A 19,732-nucleotide genomic window follows, 5' to 3' on the forward strand; every position below is an offset into this window, starting at 1 on the left:
AGTCTCGAAAGTTCTAGTGGTTTTATGGTGTTCAGAGTACCTAAATGCTTCTTCCACATTAATGAATTTGTATGTGAAATGGGTATTTAAGATCAAATGTATTTTTAGATTTGAGGTGGTTACTCAGGAAGTGAATATTTTGGAGCATTGTACAGCATTTCCGATGTTCAGGCTACATTTCACAGTGACTCCAGCTGTGACTTCAGGCTGAAGGTGGACACCCAGAAACTGAGAAGAAAAAAAAAAAAAGTTATTGTAAAGTTTTATTATAAGTGACCTGCTATGTATCTGTGATGTAGATAGAGACACGATCATGTCCTGGGGGCACTATTCGATTACTTTCACCACAAGATCTTCCTCCTTATTCCTGCCTTTTTGATTTCTATCTTCATTTTCAGTGTGCGTTCCAACTTCAGAACATGAAGAAAGAAACCCATCGATGGGAGCTTCTTTGATCCCCATGGCAGATCTATCTAGTAATGATGAAAAATTTGGGGAGGTTGTGTGGAAGCATGGTGTATGAGGATACAATGAATCTATTTTGTATACACAGAAGTGGCTGAAACAAAGATATTCTGGTATTTCCTAAATGTAGGTGCTTGGAAACTGCAACTTCACTGCAGTTTATTGTTAGGGATGATTTACAGAGGTTCTGGTTTTCAGGGACTTAACTATTTGCAAGTAAAAATAGAAAATATTCCTTGATCCAAAATAAAAATAGGTTAGAGAAGCCTTATGAAGCTTGGCTATATTCCATGTTGATTTTTTTACCAACCTGAACTTTTAAAGTTGTGTACACTAAAGTGTTCTATATGTGTACCTAAGATTTTTGAATGCTGACCTGTTTCGTCATTCCTGAATTTTCTTAGAAATAAAAACATCGCTTCCTGTAGGTTATTTTTGGTTCTTACCTTTCCAATCCAGATGAATTCCTATTAGAAACTGATTATAGATAGCTAAATTCCAGAGTACCAAATTAAATTTTTTTTACTAGGAATGTTAAGGATGATGTTGTCTCTTAGCAGAAGAATTCAGGAGTCATGAAATGCAGTAGGTGATGCAAAATTACTGTGGAAATCCTTCAAAGAAACTTTTTTTGCCTGCCTTATGACTTCTGTAAGACCTGTGTACCTATGGGCAGGTTCTATGTTCAGTTGGTGATGTAAAAGTGGAGAAGTTGGTGGGATCTAACGTGCTTCAGGTTCTACTAGTTTGCATCTTATAGCTGCGGAGCTGTACAAAGGAAACTGCTAATAAGCCAAAGGAATTTGTGATCAGTTGCATAGTAAACTAAATGTAGGCTGCATAACATGCCTGCCCTGTTGGTGTTTGTATTACAGGCCTAATTATCCTGACTGGAGTTGACTCCTGTAATTTCAGGTGCAAAGGAATATTCTGGAAATGCTTCTTCAATATTTTTATGTACATTTCTGTTGGGATATTATTTGTTTTGTTGATGTTCTCTGCTACTGTAGTGTCTGTAATGTTTTAATTTTCTCAGTTTATGTTAAAGTTAATGCTTTGTACAAATAAGTGCTGGGGGCTTCTTCCCATGGGACTATCTGTGGCAGTAAGTCTAATTTTGATGGGGAAGTTATCCGAATGTTTACTCATGGTCTATTACTTAGCTTAGCAATTCTAAACTTTCCAAGGAATACAATAATAGCTTTCTAATAGAGGATTGAATAGGCTTATTAGAATTCTGACATAAGTGATTTAGAGTGTGTGTGATAGTTTCATTAAGCATTTTGAGGGTTTAATATTTTTCTGAATATATTTTTTATTTATAGTTCAGAACTAGAGCTGTACTTAAAAAAAAAAAAGTGCAAAGGTGCAGGTATTCTTTGGGGCAAAAAAGACTTTGAGGGTGATGTTCCACACTTCCATTCACATTTCTCCACCATTTTAAAGAACATTTTAAAAGTTTTTAGTAATTTTTACATAATTACTGTTTCTTTAAATGATTGTTTCTTGCTGAACAGACAAAAGCAACTTGGTTTTCAGTAACTGAGTAGACATCATGTCTCGAGCACGGCAGCCTCCACTTGTAACTGGCATCTCTCCCAATGAAGGCATTTCATGGACAAAAGTGACAATTAGAGGAGAAAATTTGGGGACTGGGCCTACAGACCTCATAGGTAAGTTGAGGAAAAAAACTTCTTTTGAGACTGTAGAATATCACATTTGGAATATGATTAGAGATTTATTTTTTTGCATGGTAGTAATCTGTGTTGTGTGATATGAGGAATGCCCTTTTCACAAGTATGTGCTTGAATCCACAGGGATGCTGGCCGATGTATAACTCATCAGAATGATCATACTTTGCTAGATGAACCCTTAGTCTGACTTGTCTCATGCTGAACACCAAGAGTGAATGTCTATGCAAGCATACTAGAAGAGGGTAGATGTAATGACATTATCCTTTGTTACTTTCCCTTGCACTGAGAATTTCAGCATGAAGACTTTCGTATCGGAAGTGTTTTCAACATACTGCGAAAGTCACTGATTGTTGCTATTCCTTGAACTAGTACAAAGGTCAGTTTGTGTAACCACAACAGTTTTGTCAAAGTGGGTTCAACGATTTAAGCTGCACATTATATGAAGAACCATTTCTTTTGCTGTTTTGATTTTAACAACGTAACTTTATTTGAATCATCATAACTTTTGTGTTGAAAGAGGGAACAAGCAGTTTTCTCTGATTCTCGTGACCATACAGATCTTGATCATCACTGCTCTGTTGCTTTTTTTTCCACACTGAAAAGTCCTGGCACGTTTAAATTTTCTGCATGTATCTTTGACCCTTCTTGTTGCTCTTCAGTGAATCTCTTTTGGTTTCGCTACCAGTCATGGGTGAACATCATTTTGGTTACATGCGGTGTGCAAGATGTGAATGTGCTGTGGCATAATACTGTACTTTCACTTTTGTTTTGTATTACTTCCATAGGACTCTGTTTTATGTATAGCCCCTGCTAAGCATTGAGCTAATGTTTTTCATTGTTCTGCCTATTAAAGGCCCATGATTTAATGCTTGAGGGTTAGTAGTTAGTTTGAGCCTGTCATCTGTGAATTTAAAGTTTTGCCTGTGTGTATCGTGTCTTTGTTCACTAAATTTCAGCTGTGGTTTTATAGTGCATCCAGTCAATCACACAAGGCCTGTTCCGCATTTTTTCTAGTTTTTACGGTCTTTACATTTTGAATAAATCAATGTCATCAGCAAACTTTGTAACTTCTTCATGTTGTCTTTTATGAATATCTTGAACATAAGTGATCCCAGCACATGCCCTGTGGAAACTCTCCTCAGTGAAAACACACCATTTACTGTAATCCTGTTTCTATCTTAACAAGCTGTTTATCTGTTTGAGGATCATATCCTATAGCTGCTTAATTTTCTTAAGCCTTTTGAGAAGGATTTTGTAAAATCTTCTGGAAATACAAGTTAACTATTACTACTGGAGTTTCCCTTATTTCTTTTGTAAGTTAAGCATATGAGTACTTCAGTATTCATGTTAGAGACAATTTATCTAATTTGTTGTGGAACCATGACTCCTTTGAAGTCCATTGGAATTTTGTTTGGCTTTGTTAGAAACAATATTTCACTTCATGGCTGTAAACCAAGATTCCTGAATTCCATTCATGGTCACCACAATGAACTTTATGGCCAAGCATAAGTTACTACAATTTTCCCCTTCACTTCAGTTTGCTGTCTCTCAGAAGGGGAAGTACTGTTTTCCTGAGCTGCTAGGCAAGGTTGTGGTATACTAATGAATCTTTATTGAGAAATAATCAAATAACTGATGATGTTAAAAGGTGAGTATGTTTCTGTGTATTTGAGTAGTTGATGTAGTTGATAACCTCATTAGTTTGTTGGTATGATCCTCTTAGAAGTGATCAGTTCTGGGTTCTTGGAAAGAAGACGTCTTCTGTACTGTGCCTCAATATTACAGCTGACTTAACTGCTAGTGTTTTTTTCTCTTATGTTTTTTGGAGTAACGCTTGTAACATAGAGCTGCTAATAGCCTCATCCTTGGAGGTAAATATAAAAAAATAATGTCTTTTTTTTTTTTTTCCCTTAGTTCAGTTCTCAGCTTTCTCCAGTATAGTGACTAAGGCTTAAGACATGTAAAGATTTCTTTTCATGGTTGAATTAGGCATGTAAATATTCCCTGTGACTTGAATGGAAACACTTGCAAAAGTGAGCCTTTGTAGGCACAAGATTTAAGCAAGTTTGAGTGAGGGTTTTATAATTTGTTATTTGAGATGCATTAGAGTAAAATGAAAAACAAGAAACTCTTTTATGTATCATAGAACAGCTTGGGTTGGAAGGAACCTTGAAGATCATCTAATTTAAAGCCCCCTGCCATGGGCAGGGACACCTTCCACTAGACCAGGTTGCCCAAAGCCCCATCCAGCCTGGCCTTGAGCACTTCCAGGGATGGGGCATCCACAGCTTCTCTGGGCAACCTGTTCCAGTGCCTCACCGCCCTCAGTGAAGAATTTATTTCTAATATCCAATCTAAATCTACCCTCTTTCATTTTAAAGCAATTATCCCTTGTCCTATCACTACTTCATGCCCTTGTAAAAAGTCCCTCTCCAGTTTTCCTGTAGGCTCCTTTTAGGTACTAGAAGACCACAATAAGGTCTCCCCTGACCCTTGTGTTCTCCAGACCGAACAACCCCAACTCTCTCAGCCTGTCTTCGTAGGAGAGGTGCTCCATCCCTCTGGTCATCTTTGTGGCCCTCCTCTGGACTTGCTCTAACAGGTTCATGTCCTTCCTACATTGGGGGACCTCAGAACTGCACACTGTGCTCCAGGTGGGGTCTCACGAGAGTGGAGTAAAGGGGGAGGTAGATACCTGTTTATATATAAACAGAATATCAAATAATAGAACATGCCTTTTTCTTTCATTTAAGAGAGAGCCTTCTAGTAATCTCTTTGTATCTTTGTATCAAATAAACTTTTTTTTTTATTTGTAACTATAGCTTGGTACAAAAAGTCAAATCCAGGAGATACCTGTAGCACTTGTTCTCTCAGGGTTTAGTTTGTCTCTTAGAACATTTGCAGCTGCATTTTGCAGGCATTGTAAAATTGTCAATATATGAACTTAACCAAAATTGAAAAGTCTCAGTAAGAGAATTACTTGTGCCTACTTACTGAAAGGCACATGAAAGATTGAACCCAAGTGTGATGTTCTCAGAGATCTTTGTATCATGCAAAAGATTAAAATGAAATTTTATTTTAAAGCAAGTTTTCTCTTTCTGGAGAAAACAATGTTGCACCTGTACTATCAAAAGGTCTCCTCCAACATACCTTTATTTGTTTTAGAAATTGTGCCATTACTGTATCCAGTGCGGTACATGAAATGTTAATAGAGACTTACTTTCTTTTGCATTTTTAAGATGCAGACAAAGGCTCTTACCCTCCATTTCAGAACTGTCAGATCTTGTGATCTTGTTTTCTTGGGAACTGTACAAACCTTCAATGAGTAGAAAATAATTGGTACAATGATCTTTAAAACATTTGTTCAAAACTTTTTTACACTGTTAAATTGCTATAGCTCAGATCTTGATTTTAAAGTAGTACTTAATTCAAGCATGAATCCAGACCTTTGAAATTCCAGGGTGAAAACGTCTTTATGAAGGGTTCAGACAAATTCTTTCAGGTAGTCTCAGTTCCTACCACAACCTTTTTTTTTTTCCTTCAGAGAGGTTGCTAGCATAAAACCAGAAGAGATGTAATAATATAACCTAAGGTTAAAAGCCATGCATCATAATTGTGTGGGTTTTTTTATTCCCCTCTGAAAAATAAAAGCTGGCCTGATTAGAATGTTGTAAATAAATAACAACACAAACTTTTTTTTATTATTTTAAGGTTTTTTTAACGTCTGTGTATCCTATTCCACCTTCGCGCGCACACACACACCCACACCCACCCACCGCCTCCCTTTATTCAGGCATCTTTTAAGAAACGAATCTATTGTCCTTGTTCAAGTAAAATTGCTTTCAGTTGTAATAAGATTCAGTGCCTTTCTGTTTTTTGGGTTTTTTTTATTATTTTAATTTTCAAAGTAGTTTTTGGCAGGGAGTAAGGCATTTTTACATCTGACAACTATGAAAACTGCCAAATTTGTCTGCTGTATAATGTCAGAGACTTAAATTGTGAGAAAAAGTAAGTGTGAAGCTTTGGTACGGAGCCACATGTGCTGACCCTTTTGTCTGTAAGTATTTTTGAAATTGATCAGAGCTTTCTAGAAATTAAAAACAAAAGCCAAGCCAACAGGGGAGGAACTGCTATGCCTGACTAATTTATACTCCAGTACAGCCTTCTCCTTTTGGACATAAGGCAAAATGTTTCTAGGTAAGGGTGTTACTCAAGAAGAATCTAATGAAGTTCTCCAAATCGATGCTATAGAAATTGGGGTCTTGCCAATTCCTCAAATCAATAAAACTCTGATTAGGAATATGGAAATTGTTGCTCTGGATCTGAGAAAACAATCCATCTGTTCCAGCATTCAGAGTCTTGATCTGACCAGGATTGGTCACACTGATCAGTCGGCTTGATCAGCTGGTCAGACTGATTTAACATGAAACCCCAGGAAGCGCTGGACCTTATATTAAGGTGTACCTTGAAACTTAAGTGTTAAGAGGTGTTCTAAAACACTAAAGCTTGAACATACTAAAATATGCCACAGTCTTTTCCTGTGAGAGAGCTTCATGGCTAAAATGTATGTTATATTGTTATTTCATGACTCGTCATTTGTACTTCTGTTATGAGGAAGTTTAGAAGAGGTAATAGATGAACATTACATGACTATTCCCTTATAAAACAAGGGTAGTTTATTCGGCAGAATCAGTCTTGCATCATGGATTTTAAACAGAAAAGACTGGAACAGACTATTTGTCAATTAATACTTTTCTGACCAAAAAACCCCTCCTGTGTCCACAAAAGTTTAACTAAACAGATAGGGTTGAAAAAAACATTTTTAATTCTGAATATTTTGCAGTGATTCTTTTTTTTTTTTTTTTTTTGCTATTCAAAGTCATATGGAGTGAACCTATGAAAGATTTTTTGCATGCAGTTTTGATGAAAGTTTCATAGAAGTACAATATGGAACAGTAGTCCTCTAGTGTCTTGTAGACAGAAGATCTATTGTACAACATGAAGTACAAGTTGCAGTAGAACAGCCATAACTGGTGGAAAAGATTAAAATAAGCTTCAGGCAGCGCTTGTGTGTATCATATGAAGTGTCGCTAGGATAAAAGACCTGAAATCACTTAGGGAACATCTGAAACATGTTTTTGTGACTTTCACTGTAGTTGGCTGTAAGGGATTCGAGAAGGGTCATATGTTTATGTAAAGTATGTGAAGCATCATAAATGTACTTGTGTTACAGAATTTCAAAAGGTACTTCTATTCACAGTAGCGTATTTCTTCTTTTCTTTTTCCCAGGTTTAACAATCTGTGGGCACAACTGTCTGCTAACTGCTGAATGGATGTCTGCCAGTAAAATTGTGTGTCGAGTTGGACAGGCTAAAAATGACAAGGGAGACATTATTGTTACTACAAAGTCTGGTGGCAAAGGAACTTCAACTGTTTCCTTCAAACTGCTTAAACCTGAAAAAATAGGTATTTTTCTTGTTCAAATTCACATCTGTTTTCTTTGCTAAACAAATACATGACTGAGTTCCTTTTTAAATAAAACTCATGTTTAAAATGGATCCACCTCAGGACAGTTCTTCAGTTGTCTAGAAGCAGAGTGTATCAATAAAATGTGCAAATATATACATAGATAAGCTCATGGTATACATGAAATTAATCCTCCTATCTCAATATCCTGCTAAAGCCCTCAATGACTAATGAAAAGTAGCCCTTTATTTTTCTGTAAGGAGTAGCACTAAGCTTCTAAAATTTAAGAATTTTTAATTACCTTAGGTGTACTAGATTAATACAAAATATAAACCAGCTCATGAGCTTCACACCTGAATCCTGAGCTGACAGTTAATCCTTTAAAGAAACTTGAATCCTCAGTGCCATTTCTTGTTTGTAATTCAAACCATCCTGAAAGATGGGAAGTCTGAAGTATTTCTCATGAGATGCTTAACGATTTAAATGATGTGGCCAAGCAGACCTCTGCTTAATCTAGAATCCAGTCTAAATACTCTCTGGATTGAAAATATTTCTTTCAGAACACTTCATTGATGAAGTTGGATGGTTATCTTTTCTAACATAGGGGTTCCCACAAGAACCATTTTAGACTTTTTTCTCTCAGTTAAATAACACCCGATTTCTCCCAAGCTGTACTAAGTTCTTAATAATAGAAAGGTGAATCAAGTGCATATGTCACACAGTGAAGCTTTTGGTGATGGGTGAGGAAAACTGATATTTAAAAAACAGGTAAATGGGGTAATCTCTGGTGCTGGGCATCTAATGGGTATATTAGAGAAGGGCATGGCCAAGAGTAAGGCTGGCTGCACTTTTGGCTGAGGGCTAAGACCTATTGTGCCTCACCTTTATGCTTTGTTGTAAGTCAGTCCTGTGTCCTTTGAGTCATCCATCTTGGCATGTGGCCAGAGTTTACTTACTTTTTGGCTAGTGAGTGGCACAGAAAACCAATCTTCCCTAGTATATGCAAATAAGATGATCTCCAGCTAATTGCTCAGTTTGAAAGTAATAGATGACAAAATTTGGACAGATATCAAAATAGTTTGAGGAATGAAAAAATATTAACAATCTGTGATTAGGAAAATGCTCTTAAGGTATAGGAAACTATGTGCTCTGTAAGAGGGTAGTATTTGATACCCAGCCATGAATACCTTTTCAGCAGCTATAATAAAATAATTTAGCGTAATTGCATCCAGGTTGTTTTGCCATGTATCTTCCAATATATTACCTAGGCATGCATTTTATCTTTATCAGGATTTTTCAAATTAATTCAGTATGTCAGAAGTTGATGGTGCTGGACTGCCTTTGTTGTTTTAAGGATCTGTGCTTTGTTTTCTCTAGGTATCTTGGATCAGTCTGCTGTCTGGGTGGATGAAATGAACTATTATGACATGCGCACTGATAGGAACAAAGGGATTCCCCCCTTGTCCCTACGTCCAGCTAATCCGCTTGGTATTGAGATAGACAAGTGAGTACCAAATGCCTTTAATCCACATTTTTAGTGGTTTTCTCTATATGTGCCTTAGTGAATTCCAGAAAAGTTTAATGGTTTACAGGGTAGGGAAAGATTTAAAAAACCCCATACGTATATTGGCTGTTGGTGTACTCTTTGGTGCTCAGAAGAGTTGTTAGTGCACATTCTGTCCTGCTTCATAATCCTCCTTTTTGTACCATCAATTAGAACTGTAGATAATCGAAAAGCCTGATATATTGAACCCCAGTGATGTTTAGATTTTGAGGATTGGTAAATAACCCGAGGCTTTGGATTTATACATTGTAGCTATGGAATACTTACTGTTGCATTTGAGTTTCATGGGGCTTTTAAGGATGTTTAGATTGCTATCTGTTGCTAAAATTGCACTGTAAAATGTGATTTATTATACCACATCAGCTAGTTTATTGAAATATTAATACTGTTTTCCAACCCACAGACTTCCTTACTTTTGTTAGTAAGTACGGTGGAATTTACGACATACTTTTTTTCTGAAATAGAAACTTTATAGTGAGTGATAAATGGAATTAGAAGACTTTAAATGGGACACTTTTTGGGCTCCAAACCTGCCCAACTCCTAGAAATAGCATCAGGAATAATATTTCTTTTGATCAAGATACCAGCTCTACCAAAACCAAAGGGTATTTAAAATTTAACTATTGCTAGGGGTCTCCTCTGCTGAATAGTCTGTGAGGAGGAATGCATTGGAGAGAATCTGCAGCATCTGTTGTTACCTTGTTCTGATGGGGAACCTGCGCTTTCTCAAAACCCATATGGGATTTCCAGTGGATCAGTAATCACCTTCCAGCCTCTGGCTGTACATTTTTTTCCTAGTTTGAGTATGTATTTTTCTTTCTTTTCAAAGTACTAACCCAATTTTTTTGTACTACGTTGAAGATTTTGTCTCTTTGTAAGTATTTTTCTCCATCTCCTGATGTAACTTCTGACAGGTACTACTTTCATCTTCTCCAGTTTTCCAGTCCTGTTAAAATGTTGACTCTAGGACTGTGGACAATATTCCAGTATCTTACTAGAAGACTTCCTGTCTCTCCTCCAGTCTCCCTTTCCTGTTCATAAACTAAAAAAAACATAGTAATCCTTTTTACCACAGTGCTGCACTGGTAACTAGCAGTGAGTGGCTTGTTAGCTGATTCTCTGAGTTGCTACTTTGCTGCTGGCACAATTGCTCGTTATTCTGTAGGGATGGCCTGGATTCCTTTATCCTGACTGTTTCTTTTTGCATTTGACTGTGTTCCTCTATTTGTTTCTTCGTTGACAAGTCTGTCGTCTTAGTTCAGATGACAGTCTTTCTACTTAATGTTTTTACCAACTATTTATAAAAAATATCTTGGTCATAAAGGTGTTATTGGTGATGATGCAAATACTGGTGAAAGAGTAATGTGGGCTTTAGTAAAACTTTACCTACATATGTTCTCAAGTTTGCTTCTTCAAGTATTGGGTGTTTTGGTTTTTTTATAGTTAGTACTTCAGTCCATGTAACGTACTGTTCTATTGGCATCGCATAAAACTATGTCTGTAATCAGTCTTACGGTAGCAAGTCTCCTTTAAACTGATATATTAATTTTGCCTGGTTACTTTATTCAATGAAGCACTTAATCTCAAAGCCAATATAATACATTCTCAAACATTGTAACAAACAGGTGCGACTGGCTGACATTAAAACTGATTAGTTGAATTAGTTGAAACCTGCAACAGCTTTTCCAATATTTTATCTGGGATTTAAGTCAATATAACTAATTTGATTATGTAGTCCTCTCTCCATAGGTTTCTTACGATACTTCTTTCTGTAAATACAGTGGTTATGACATAGTTGCTTTTAATTTGTTCTTATTTTAACAAAATGTCTAATGTACTATTTGGCATCATAACCAAAATTGGTAGTTCTTACAGTTCAGACAGTGTTGATGTGATAGATTAAGGATTGTCTTCCAGAAACCTAATAGCATTAGTTTGAGATTTGTTTAATTTAGTAATGTTTGGATGTTTGTTAAATAGAAACCCAGTGATACTATATTTTAAATGTTTCATCTAAAAGCATTAGAAAATACCATGTTAATGAAACTTCAGATTTTATGTGGGAAAAAAACCCATCAGAAATGTGTAAGTACAGATAGGAAATAACCTTTTTGTGAGGGGGGGAGAAATAGGGAAATCTTTGGGCAAGTATAGTATCAAGCCTTGTTTATTGGAGGTGAGGTGTGAAGATTATTGCAAGCAGTGGTGTTGAAAATTACCTGTTTGAGAGAAGGAACACTAGGCAATATAACAAGTAATTTTATAGAGGGATTGAGGAATAAGTTATGGAGAGGGGGAACTGGATGTCAGTTGGAAGTCAAATACTCTCATTGGGAAGGAGAGGAAAAGCCTGGTCTGCCCTTGTGCTATGGGTGAGCATGGTATTAATACTTGTGACTGTAGATGTAACATTCTGTGTTATTAATTAGAAAGTGCCCCCTCAATGGAAAAGCTTTCATAATTTCCTTGAGAAATAGGAGCAATATGGTATTTACTTTTATAAAATAATCTCTACTACCATACGGTTTAACTAAACTTACGTGTTTGCAAATACTTGATGTGATGGGTGAGTAACGAGAAGTTGTACAAGGTAGTGAAAAAAAGCAATTATAAATTAAGGGAGTAGATAAGCAAGATACTAGCATTTACTATTGCTAGACATGGGAATAATCTGTCACTAAAGTGATAAATTGTTAGAATTTTGGTGCTTTAACAGAAGGGGATGAATGATAGTTGCGTATACAAGGAGATGGGACTCTGCAGCATAATGGATCTCTCTTTTGTTAATACCTTTGGCTTCTTTAGACTATTTTAAAGTGTGTAAAATTTGGGGTGTATTTTAATTTTGAAGCTGAAGCATTCAGCATTGATCTGACTTGGTGGGATTTACAACCCTTGCACCCTAATGGCTGCTCAGGGAAAGGAGTGCCTTATATTAGTGATGCAAATAGTAAACAAAAGAAACATTTGCAGAGAGGACCAGAGTGAAAAACAGATGTGAGAAAATAGGATAGGAATAAGCTAGATAGGAGCATGCTGAAGAGAAGGTAGGAAGTGGCTGACTGCAGACTGAAATCAGTCCTTCCTCTAGAAAGTGGTTGTCAGTCATCAGCAAATGATACAGAAGAGACAATCTGCAGCATGGGAAAGAGGTGTATCACCTATCTGTTGTGATTTTTTTAAAAGTTTTATTTCTTTTTAATATGGGCTATGCTTAGTTCTAAAAGTTTCTTTTATGGCTTTTTTAAAACATTGTTTATGTTACTTTGTCCAATTAAAATGTGTTTTAAAGTTAATTGTGGCTTTTGAGTCATTCAGATGGGTACTTTCAAGGTGTTGCAAATGGGACATGGGTATACTGCAAAAAAGATCCTGTAAGGAGCAGAAGTGCTGTAGTACAGCATTTCATTAAACTATTAGGCAAGCACAGAGACAAAAATACGTTTATTCTGACTCAGTAGACGTAATGATTGGAATTTAGTTGCAAGTGACTGGGATTTAAGTGAACAAAAAGTTTCAACAGTAAATTAGATAACAGGGGGTCTAACACATTCTATTAATTAGAATACTGCCTGTAGATGCATTGTGGAAGTAAAATATATTCTCAAAATAGGCACTGGAATTTTCTTTTTATATTCAAATGTTGCAAGGATGCAAAGTAAGAACTATGGGTATATACTCATCCTCCTGGTTGTTTTTTACACAGTCAAGTTATTTTAAATATTATATTTATATGCAATGTACAAGCCATTATCTTGCAGCCTACAAGTTTAACAGGTAGTAGGTATATGTAATTTCTGGCTGATAAGTTCTTCATATTTTCTAAGAATCAATTGTTGTTCTCATGCCATACAACTAAGAATCTCACTTGCTGAATAGTATCATTTCTGTTGTAATGAAACTTAAACTTGCTGGTTACTATGTGTCAGTGGTGATCCTGAAAGTCACAAATGTTTTCCTAGAAGAATGTTTGCACACATTGGTCTCGTCTCCTTCCTCGCTAATAGTTCTGTGTTCATCTTTCAAAACACAGAACTGATTCCATTAGATGAGGTTTCTTACATTGCAGTCGCTTACTGCATATTGTGTGCATGCTATGAAGTATTTCATTCACACCAGAAGATAGATACTTAAAATATTTAATCTTTAAGTTCTAGTTTTTTGGTTTTCAGAGTGGAGTAAAGACTGATACAAAGCTTTAGTTTTCCGTCACCATCTTTATGCTGGCTTTAAGTGCAAAGCAGGTCTGTACCACTTTCCTCCCCAAGGAGTGTTCCTGGCTGTGGTGTTAAGCATACGTAGCCAGGAACGCTTATGGAAAGCTTAAATAACTTGCAGGAAGAAAAAGAGTATACAGAGCAGTCGCCTCAGACTGAGAAACGTGGAAACCTGGTGTGAAAATACTAACATTTACAGTGGTGTTGCAGTATTTAGGTTGGTTTTTGCAGTTTAGAGCTGTTACAAGAGCAAGTTGGTAGTTATGTCCTACCAACATAGGATTGTTCAGAATTTTGAGTGGTTCTGGGAGAGAATGTGTGATGCTTGTTTCATAACGGCACTGGTTGAAATCTGTTGGTGGAAAATTTAGTTCTGTGTAAGACTGGTGAATGAATTGCTTGTTCATTTGTACCACATACTTTTCCTCTCCAGCACAAGTCCTTGCTTAATCAAAGGTTCCCTGCCTCTTTTACCTACTCTGTCAGACTAAGAAAATCCATTCTCTGCAAAGCGGTAACAGCAGTCAGACCTAGTGGTGGTTAGAAAATCTTTGAATAGTGTTTGTTGTTTTGCATGTAGCAGAGGTCATTATGGTGGATCCATCTCGTACATGAAAGCAAATACTGACATGCTAAGTACATTCCACATACTTCTGTATCCACCCACTCAGTACAGATGCTTCCCTCTTCCCACGACGGCTTCCAAAACAGTTCATCTGGGAGGAGGGAACAGATGATCTTACGCTGCCACCTAATGGTAAACATCAGCTTGCTACCATGAGATAGGAAAAGACTTTCTGGAGACTTTGATATTTATTTATAAGTGGCTTGTATGGAAACGCAGTCAGTTTCATCCTTCAATGTGATGGGCTTGTGAAAACGTTTATCAGAGATCCACGTGGAAAAATTGTGAAACCTGCAGGTGTACACAATATATATGTGTACATATGCACATATGTATATGATGCTGTACACGGTATATAGTCCTAGTTTTATGACCTTAAAAACATAGTAACACTTAACTGCTTGTAAGGCTGATGCATCGGTTGCAGCTACTAGCCTGTAACCTCTTAGTAGATATCTCACATTCTGCCATGTCTCAAATATGGTTGTCATTTTGTTGTCGTATTTCTGATAAACCCATGCTACTAGGGAGTAATTGCCAGAGGGCATCCTTGTCTTTTTGCTGTTGGAGATCTTTGTTAACACCTCCTGATTTGTTGTGTTTAGTCTACTCCAGGGTCCCTTATGCTGGTCGTCTTGCATGCATTATGAGCACAGTAGAGCTACTACAAAGCCTGCTTCTAGGAGTCTGACTGGTACCAGACAGAGGGAGGAGTGTACAGCAGCTCTAGCTGGAGCTTGTTTATGCTGGTTGCTATTCAGAATCTGTGTTTATTTAAAGTTGCTCCTTTTGACCTATAAACTCCTGTGGAATTGAGGTTCAAGTTACCTTTTGGTGGCTGTATCCTGTTTTGGGACCTGCGTTTAATCTGCAAATGTTGTCGTGTATGCTGAAAAGCATACTATGAGATTTTGAAACTCTGGGAGGAAAATAATCTTGACAGAAAAATCACACCTTGCTAAGCTGCATTCATAGTCAGGCTCTGTTCATGAGTATCCATTGCATTCTGTTGTTGTTACTCAATTGTGACTTCTTGGAGGTTGTGATTTACCCATGGAGATACAACTAATCTTAAACCTCTGCAGAATATAAGTGCTCTGTATGTGCACAAGTTCTGCAGTAGAACTTGTAAGAGCCAATATAGACTGTGATGTTAAATTAGATTTATTGAGTGTCAGGCTATAGAGAACCTAAAGTTTGGGCTGCTAGAGGGAGTGCCTTGTATTGTTGGGCGCATGCGGTGCAAGTGAATTGATTGTACCCTGTGTGTTTTGAATCCAAAGCAGACATGCATGGCCTTTACATGGAAGCAAGGACCACTACATTTAATACCGCATGACTGTATTAGCTATACTTAAAATATGTTTGAGGGAAGTGAAAGTGTGTAGTGGACTGAAACCAAATTTATTTTAATTCTAGTTCTTATGAATATAAACAGCATGTGAAGTCTTAACTACTTTTATATTTAAAATCGTTACTGATGGATGAGTGAGACTACTTAAAAATGTTAACTACATGTCTTGTACCGGATCTGGTTCTGTTTTAAATAAAATAGTCTACGTAGCAGAAAGCACTACTATATAAATCCTGTATGTGTACCTTTGCTGAAATTATAAAGGTAGTGAAATATGTGGAGTTATCAAGGATGGTGAACTTCTCTCTTCTTTTTCTGAGGTTTTCTGAATTCAGTTTGTGGTGCTCAAGTTTCTTTTACAGTGATTGCTTTCTAGTCAATGATTAAGTATTCAGAGTTGCTTCCTGAAGTGATTCTTGTATAATGAGCAAATCAACAGAAAAAAGATCAACAATTTCATTGCATGTCAGCTCAGTCTCGGTTTTTGCTACTAGTTCATATTTGCCCCATAATGTTGAAATGAGTAAAACAGAAATACTTTCTCAAGTCACATATGTGCTTGTTTATAAGTAAACCGTAAGCAAATTTTCATGAGAACTTCCAAGGACTTATTTAATTTACTAATGGAAGTTAATGAAACAAACTTGTGTATATGTGGAATCAGTCTCTTTTTAGATGCATCTGGCCAGGCCAGACATTTTAGAAGTACAGTTGCTTTCAGTTTGAACTTTTTAGTGAGCAGCTAATTGTGAAGACAGCTGTACCAAGTCATTACAAGCTTCTTCTATCTGTTAGTGGAAAAACTACTGGTAAAATTTATGATAAAAATGAGGATACTACACCACAGAGTATAATATATTGTTAACAGACTGCACACATTCACATTCATATTTCTACTCTGTTGTGACTATGTCTAAAATGTGTCTGCACAGATAAAAGTACCCATAAACGCATTGATAATTTATGGTTCTGCACAAGTACATCTGCTGGGAAAAAAGCTCCTAATAACTTTTCAATGCAGCGAAACATCACACTGAAGAAACCCCACCCTTCATTTCTGCCCCACTGTCTGTGGGCAAAAGTAATTTGCAGGAATTTATTACATCCCTGGCTAAATTATTGGGGTTTCTCTCCCTCTCTCTCTAATAGGGTTTTTTCCCCTAGGAATTGTACAGCTCATGCGTAGGCTTAAACTGCTATGCATACGTCTTACAATCTTGCAATAAGTAGCATTTGGTAATGGTATATTTGTTGAGTGAGTGTGTGTGCTTTTTGTGTTATATCTATTCTTTTGTCTTCTGAGAAAATGTACTGATGTTCTGAAAAATATGGTCAGAATTCTGCTTCTGTATTGTGTGTGTGCACTTACACAGTGCTTGTACTGGAGATCTGAGTCTCTTCTGAGGTAACTGTAATTTTTTTATTGTTTCTGGGTTTTAGCATTAAAAAATGGGTTTGACCACAAAGATGCCACCATGTGTGAATTTAATAAAAAAGCTTTTCTGGACAGTCATGCCAGGTATCACATGTGAAGTACCATCCTGCAGATTCATGTGCCTGCTGGGCACTTCTGACTACTGTGTGTGAAAAGTAAGATATCTTTACATGTCTTTAAAGGAAGGATAAATTAAAACTTTCTTCGCCTTCTTCCATGCATTGGCATTTTCTGTGCACTAACTGGCATTCATGAAATGCGAGGTCATTGGTAATTCTGAATCTTACTGCTTATATTTATATATTTTTATATTGGTATTATCACTTTTTCATTGAACAGAGAGAAATGTTGGGACCCTCATTTTTAGTTGTTACATTTGCTGCACTAGTTGCTACACTAGTTTCCCCTGTCTCTCTAGTTTTCATATGTCATTGCTTTTCCTTGCATCTAATTTGATTTTTTTCTTGGTTTTAAAAAGTATTGTTTAATGGCACTGCTGTAATCAAGTGCTACTGATGAAAGACTTCTGTGCCATGTCATTATATATGTAAGTCCTTTGTACCTGGTTGTGCTAATGGCCATTTGGATATGAATAGAAACTTACAGAAAACAACTATTTTTTTTTCTGTATAATTGTACTTTTTAATGTGCCTGCCTTTAGATTTGCTTCACTTCGTCTGCTGTTTGCTCTTTGTAATAAAAACAGCTTTAGCTATCTTGAAACACGTTTAGATTACAGAAAAATTAAAACTAACAAATCACTGCCTTCGTGTCCGTTGAAAATGGCTTTTCATACTATTAAATGTATTTCCAATAGCTGACTCCAGATTGCTACTCCCACCCAAGTTTGATCTCAGATGCAAAGTATGGCAGGTTTGCATTTGCATACAGTGTGCTTTGTATAGCAGAGCTCACCTAGCTTGTGAGCATCAAGGAGGGATTTTTATTGACTTGAGTTTGACATTTGTAATCCAAAAATCCAAAAATTTTTAGAATAGAGTATTTCATTTGGAAGGGATCTACAGGAATCATACAGCCCAACTGCCTGACCAATTCAGGGCTGACCAAAAGTAAACTTTTGCCACAAAAACAAAACCTTGTTTGCCACAATTAGTTTCTGAAGATGGGATGCAGCTGTGGGTAAAGAATAGAATGGTGAGTGCACCTGGTGATGTACTGGGAGCGCACGATGGAATGAATGTAGCCAAGTGTTAAGTGTGTGTCTGGACTGCAGGATGAAGATTGTTATGTTTCATGTTTTCATCAAAAAGTGCTTTAAATATTTTTATTACACTGACTTTAAATGGAATACATTTTCTGTATGAGTATCTTAGAAGCTACTTGTAATGTCAGATATACTGTTATAAAGAATCTGCTTTTACAAGGAATTGGCTCGCATGCTAGCTTTATGCATTGTAAGACTGAATAAAAACAAACAAAACATGCTGTTTCTCACTCAAGACATGCCCACTTTTGTTTTGTGTAATATGAACAGAGATGGATCAGTATATTCTGTTTTGCAAGAGGGTGATTTTAACTCAGGGTGTTTGTATATAATGGAAGTATGTTCCATGTATCTTCCTTTGTGTTTCCGTGGGACTTGGGCTGCACGTGGACCAATAGACAGTGATGGTGCGAGATCAATTACTAGCTGTCAACTGGTGATGTCCTGTCATTTAAAAGTTAAAGATACTGTTCCATGGCTTAGACAATATTATTTCTTATTTACTTGGTTTGATGTACTGATTTTCCTATTTAAAAGGTAAGAGTTGACTCTGAGTACATCCAGCATTAGTGGTCCTGCATGTGAATATTAGTAATACCATGGTGAGTCTGTCTAGTCTCATTTTCTGAAGGCAGCAGTTCTCTTTCTTTAAAAGCATTTTGTACAGGCAATATTTCTGTCATGTGTAAAGGTGAAATCAAAATGGTAAAATTAGGTTTACTTAATTAGATTTTAATCTCTTCTTTCCCAGGCAGGCTACATGTGTGTATAATACCAGATTTAATTTCATGGTGAGATACAAGTTTATATTTACATCTTGTTGCAACATGATTTGGTTGGTTTGGGGTTTTTTTGTTTTGTTTTGGTTTGGTTTTTTTATAATGTGGCATTACTAATTGTAAGCTGTTCACAAGAACATGTCTCACTGAAGAAATGAATATTCATTTTTCAGAGGCAGATTTCCTCAAAAAGATTTAGAGGCACTGTTTCCTGGGATGAGTGCTGATTTCACTAGCGAAAACTTTTCTGCTGCCTGGTATCTGATTGAGAATCATTCAACAACAAGGTTTGTTACTATCATAAAAATAATTGTTTTAAGTGCAAGTCACTCAATGTTATTTCATTATCCAATAGACGTGTCATTGGTGGTTGATGTTTACAGTAATAGACCTGTAGTTTCTACTGCCTGTGATGTTTCTGCTTTGCTAGAAACGTGAATCAACAAGTTTTGCTCAATGTGGTTATGAAGAAAACTTCATTTTTAACCAGACCTAATTTATGGCTTGCTTCCCCCCCCTCCCCCATGTAAGATGGGGAGGAAGAGAATGTCTTTCTTCAGGCTAAAGCCCTCTGTGTATGAAGAAGTTGGGCAGCATGGCCTTAAGTGGACACTCCAGGGGTTAAGTCATGACTAGAGGCTCAGGATCACTGAACAGACTAAGAGTAAACCAGTAGTATCAGTTAGCTTTTAGTTAACTCTTGTGGAAAATGCTATAGTAAATTAAGTTGGACAAATGAGTAAGATCTTTGAGGTAAATCTCTCAACGTCATTAATGTCTTAATTTTTAAACCTAGTTCATAATATGTACTTACATGAATGCATTACATAAATACATTTTGCATGTATAAGTGAGTTCTGAAACTTTTGTCTGCTGGTGTTTGGATAATACTGGAAGCCATTTTTAGT

General features: G+C 36.5%; 1 protein-coding gene across 2 annotated transcripts in view; it reads left to right on the forward strand.

The window, feature by feature from the left end:
* The window catches only part of EXOC2 (exocyst complex component 2), a 134,102-nt gene that overhangs the window by 12,801 nt on the left and 101,569 nt on the right, over positions 1-19,732 (forward strand). For both annotated transcript variants that reach the window (XM_080379913.1, XM_080379914.1), the window contains exons 2-5: positions 1,983-2,138; positions 7,449-7,625; positions 9,003-9,129; positions 18,998-19,111. In XM_080379913.1, the coding sequence (XP_080236039.1) occupies positions 2,021-2,138; positions 7,449-7,625; positions 9,003-9,129; positions 18,998-19,111 (536 nt within the window). In that variant the 5' untranslated portion in view covers positions 1,983-2,020. The remainder of the gene's footprint in view (positions 1-1,982; positions 2,139-7,448; positions 7,626-9,002; positions 9,130-18,997; positions 19,112-19,732) is intronic.

This window comes from Falco punctatus (assembly GCF_963210335.1).
Source record: "Falco punctatus genome assembly, chromosome: 3".
NCBI lineage: Eukaryota > Metazoa > Chordata > Aves > Falconiformes > Falconidae > Falco > Falco punctatus.